Source organism: Eimeria mitis, genomic scaffold (assembly GCF_000499745.2).
Source record: "Eimeria mitis Houghton genomic scaffold, Emh_scaff390, whole genome shotgun sequence".
Classification (NCBI taxonomy): domain Eukaryota; phylum Apicomplexa; class Conoidasida; order Eucoccidiorida; family Eimeriidae; genus Eimeria; species Eimeria mitis.
The window spans coordinates 7,304-12,065 of NW_013572235.1; the positions used below are offsets into that span (position 1 = coordinate 7,304).

The following is a 4,762-nucleotide window of genomic DNA, read 5'->3' on the forward strand; positions in this document are numbered from 1 at the left end:
GAGATAGAAAACTCACTGCGCGACAGTACGGGGGTGAGAGAGAATATCTGCTGCATCTGCAGCAGCAGCAAGAGCGTCCATTGCTGCTGCTGCTTCAGCAGCAGCAGCAGCAGCATCAATAACATCTTGCGCTGCTCTCCTTTCGGGTGTATGTATAGACCAAGACAGCCTTCCGCTCCTCCAATCCATTTGCTGCTGCTGCTGCTGCTGCTGCTGCCGCTGCTGCCGGTACAACCGCTGCTGCTGCTGCTGCTGCATATGCCGGGAGCTGCTGGAGCAGAAACGCTCCACTAAGCTGAAGGGTTCGAGGAGCAGTGCACACAAACACAGAACAAACAGTGAACCCGCTGCTGCTTGCATGCAGCAGCAGCAGCTGCTGCTGCTGCCGCCGCAGCAGCAGCAGCAGCAGTGTGTTCATGTAACCGTATATACTGCATCATACACAGCGTCTGTAGGCTCTGTGTAATCCAGAAAATGAAGAAAGAAGCTGCAGATACACCCGAAGGCACTAGCTGCAGATACACCCGGAGGCTTACGGGGATATTCCCCCCTCAGAGGGGCTTCTCTCATCTGCTCGAGCCCTTTCCATAGCCTCCCATTGCCTTTTTGCTTCTACTGCTGTTGCTGTTGCTCCTGTTGCTGCTGCAGTTGCTGCTGCTGCATGCACACCAGGTCAGAGTGTGTGTATTGACGCTAGGCATGAAGCCTCTACAGCTTGCCACTGTTGTTGCTGCAGCGGCGGTGCCCCGCGCAGCAGTGAGCTACCGATCCGAGTGCTGCTCTTGCTGCTGCAGCTGTTGCACGTTCTGCTGCTGCCTGTTGCTGCTGCAGCCTCTCGTCGTTCCCGTGTAGGCGAAAGTTATTGAGCTTCTCTGTTTGCATGCGTTTTGCATGGAGGCGTTCACAAGCCCCGTGTTTATATCTTTTGTTTACTCGATAGACAAATGCAGCGATCCGTTGCTGCAGCTGCTGCTCCCGCTTGCAACCGAGANTCTTTTGTTTACTCGATAGACAAATGCAGCGATCCGTTGCTGCAGCTGCTGCTCCCGCTTGCAACCGAGAGAAACATGAACGCCGCCAGCTGCAGCGGTTGATGTAATATTAATAAAGTACAAGAAATACATAACAATATATATTTCTTATTTTTATCAAGTCGAAGACGATATTATATTATCGTCTTCGCTACTAATAAGGCAGCCCCGGCGGTGGGCTGGTCAGCTTCCTGAAAGCCGCTGCTCGCCTTGTGCGTAACCCAGGGTAAACAGAGACGTATTTTGCATTTTTTTGTTGAAATACATCTCTTTTTACTTATTAAATTTAATTTCTCCGGTGAAAAGCTCTCTTTTGATGGGTTAGAGAAGGAAGGCGTCCAACAAATGCTTACGATTTCAGAAAATGTTTGAATGCCGTCTCGCAGTAGCTGCGCATACACCTGAAACGTGCGGTGCTTCTGCATGTATTACGTTATATTGTAGATCTTGCGAGCATGAAAACCTGAAATATATTTAAAAAACAAAAAAGAATTCATTTAATTCGCTTTTCTTCATTCTCCTGTCTCGCTGCCTGCATTTATGCTGATGATTTCAACANAGAATTCATTTAATTCGCTTTTCTTCATTCTCCTGTCTCGCTGCCTGCATTTATGCTGATGATTTCAACAGCGTATGGGCATATCGCTGCAGTAAGCAGGAACCCAGCATGGCTCCTGATTAGAGTAGATAACCCCTTTGTTTATTTTGAAAACATCAGACTAGTACATTAAAAAGCATAAAACTTAGTCCTTAAGGATTTTATTTCCCCAAAATATAAGATCTCCCCTTTATTGTTTACCCCTGGGTAACCTTAGCCCTCTCTCGTTCAACCCTGTTCGTGACTGAGCTGGTATACTGCAACCACAAGCATAGTGACCCTCTCCGTCACACCGCTTGCAGCTTTTTCACTGAACTTGTGCGTGGTTGAATGACGGGGGGGAAAATCCCTTGCTAAACGCCCCCTGAACTCGCGCTGTTTTCTTCTGAGTCCATCCTCTTCGGCTCCCCAGGGAACTGCTATGGTTGCTAAAGCAGAAGCCGAGATCGATGGGTGTAAACGAGCATACCGAAACATGCCGAGCTTTGTTGTATTCCTGCATGCAGTATATTTTGTTGTGAGGTGCATGTACTGATAACTCTAATTGCACTGGCGAATAGAAGAAAGTAGTGCTACAATACAAAAGCTGCAGACACGGGGTGCATGCACTGCTTTCATCCACAGGCCTCTGTTGAAATAACTCAAAAGTGTTTATTGAAAACAGTGGACGACAGTCTTCGAAACAGAAACTGCGGTTGACAGGAAAGCTGCAGAAACAGTGAAAGGGACATATCTACCAGCAGCAGCAAAAGCAGCAGCAGCAGCGGGATCAATGGCAGTGGAAAGTACATCGAAAAGATATTTCATTTATACTTTTTTGCTCTTGAGCTCATCTTACTACTAAATGTCTTTTGATTAGAGCATTTTATTACACAAAGGGCACCCTAGACATTTCCGCATCCTCAAACTTTACTTTTTTGTTTACGTGCTCCTCAATTTTATTTTTTGAAGCTGTAATATTTACTGCTAAAGGCTTAGTGAACAACTTCACCTACTCTGGGGTCTAAGACCATCTAATTTCTGCTGGCCGTAGCGTTTACCAGCTGAAGAGAAAGTATGGATGAAATGCAGCAAATGCTATACACTGACACTTGAATAGAAGTGTTGAACACAGAGGAGAAATGCCTCTTTTTCTCGTGTTGCGTTTTGTTCGTTTGCATGGAAATGCTGTGATTCTTTCTGAACCTTCTTAAGATATGCAACAATGTCATGAATAGAAGAAGAGGAATACAGAACGAACTGCACTTGTTTATATGTTAAATAAACACATATTTCACTTTTTCTTGGTATTTTCGTGAGACAAAATGGAAAGGTTTCGTTTTCCTTGAGCATCAGGTGTTCCCGCTGAAATTCAAATCGGTATTTTCGCTACTGAAACGGGCACAAGGCAGCTGCAGATTCTCCTCTTCTATGGACCAGTTTTGTTTAAATACTCTGGAAAATGATTTTTCAGGGATTTCTATGGAGAGAAAAAGGTATTTCATACGCTTTTTCACGGAGGTATTTCGGGCGGTGTTGCGCTGTGCTGGCATCATACTCGACGACTGGTATTTCACCTCCACCGAGAAATCTTCTTCCTTTGCAGAGTTTTAAATTGGAGTTTTGTTTATTTTAGTTGAATTCATGTCGTAGGATAATCTCCTGGTTTTCTTCCTCGGCACAACGGGGCCTTCTGGGGGTTGGTGGGTATATGATACACCACCACCGACTCTTGCAAGAGTACGAAACANACAACGGGGCCTTCTGGGGGTTGGTGGGTATATGATACACCACCACCGACTCTTGCAAGAGTACGAAACAGAGCAGGAGGATGAGGCTTATTTGTTGAGACAACTCAGCTATAAATACTAAATAAATGATTTATTTCTCAATAGAAATGAACTCATGCTGAAATTTACGGAGTTTCGGTGGCTTTTATGCCGTGTCGTTACTTGAGCAACAACAACCCCACCTCTTGACCCTGCAACGTAGTTGCTACACTTTGAGTAAAGATTTCGTCTTTCTTCACCCGAAGAATCTCAGAATTATGCATTCGATTTGTTTTTGAGTGTATTCTCCTGTTTTACAGCTTAGTCGGCTGCTGCTGCTGCTGCTGCGGTTGCTGCAGCTGTTCCCTTGGCGCTTGAGCTACACCACGCAGCAGACCGCCTCACATTGTTATCTGCTGCTGCTTCACCTTCTCTTTCCTGTGGTTCCTTTGCGGCTCTCTCTCTGATCCTCAGCATGCAACGAGGCCGTCCTTGAGGGCCCCCCTGTGTAGTTGTATGCGCTGCAGTAGCAACTGCTGCAGCTGCTGGAGCTGCTGCTGATTTAGTATCATTTTGCACCCGCAGCTGCCGCTGCAGGGGAACGATGGAGTTCCCCACGGCCAGCAGCGTGGAGGGCAGCGTTGAAAGCAGCCAACGGCAGCAGCAGCAGCAGCAGCAGCAATTGACGTCTATGGAATGCGACTCTCCTGCACTGTCGACTGGGGCTTGGGGTCTGGCGGTGCCGCAGCAGCAGCAGCGCAGCAGCAGCTTCTCTCAGCAGCCTCAAGCCTCTGCATTCCCCTGTTCGATTGCCTCTCTCTTTGAAGACACCTCTCAGACGCAGCAACCGCGGGCCGAACAGCAGCAGCAGCAGNTTCGATTGCCTCTCTCTTTGAAGACACCTCTCAGACGCAGCAACCGCGGGCCGAACAGCAGCAGCAGCAGCAGGAGCAGCAGCAGGAGCAGCAGGAGCAGCAGGATCCTGCTGCTACTGTTGCTGTTTGTGGGCGTTTCTTTCTTGAATATATCATCATAGAAAACTTCAAATCCTATAAAGGCAAACACATCATTGGGCCCCTACAGAGCAGTGTAGCCATCATCGGGGCTAACGGCTCAGGTCTGTATCTCTTAGAAACCTAAATATATAATAATATATAATAAAAATATAATGAATATATATATATATATATATATTATATATATATATAATAGTCATATAATATATAGTAATAATATGAAATACCAATAAACCAAACGTCTAAAATAATATTCTGATCGCTTGCTTTGTCATTACTGTTGTGTCTTAGTGCGTAGCAGCAGCAACAGCAGCAGCAGCAGCATCAGCAGCAGCAACCGCAACAGCAGTAGCAGCAGCACCTATACAC

At 46.4% G+C, this 4,762-nt stretch overlaps 2 protein-coding genes across 2 annotated transcripts in view; one reads left to right on the forward strand and one right to left on the reverse strand.

Moving 5' to 3' along the window:
* The window catches only part of EMH_0010560 (uncharacterized protein), a gene marked incomplete at both ends in the record, with an annotated part of 7,606 nt that extends 7,017 nt beyond the window's left edge, over positions 1-589 (reverse strand). Inside the window, 2 exons of the mRNA XM_013498999.1 lie at positions 17-271; positions 537-589. Of these exons, the coding sequence (XP_013354453.1) occupies positions 17-271; positions 537-589 (308 nt within the window). The remainder of the gene's footprint in view (positions 1-16; positions 272-536) is intronic.
* Positions 590-3,981: 3,392 nt separating this feature from the next.
* EMH_0010580 (chromosome segregation protein smc1, putative) overlaps positions 3,982-4,762 on the forward strand; it is a gene marked incomplete at both ends in the record, with an annotated part of 9,563 nt that continues 8,782 nt past the window's right edge. The window contains 2 exons of the mRNA XM_013499000.1: positions 3,982-4,180; positions 4,276-4,494. Coding sequence (XP_013354454.1) covers positions 3,982-4,180; positions 4,276-4,494 — 418 coding nt within the window. The remainder of the gene's footprint in view (positions 4,181-4,275; positions 4,495-4,762) is intronic.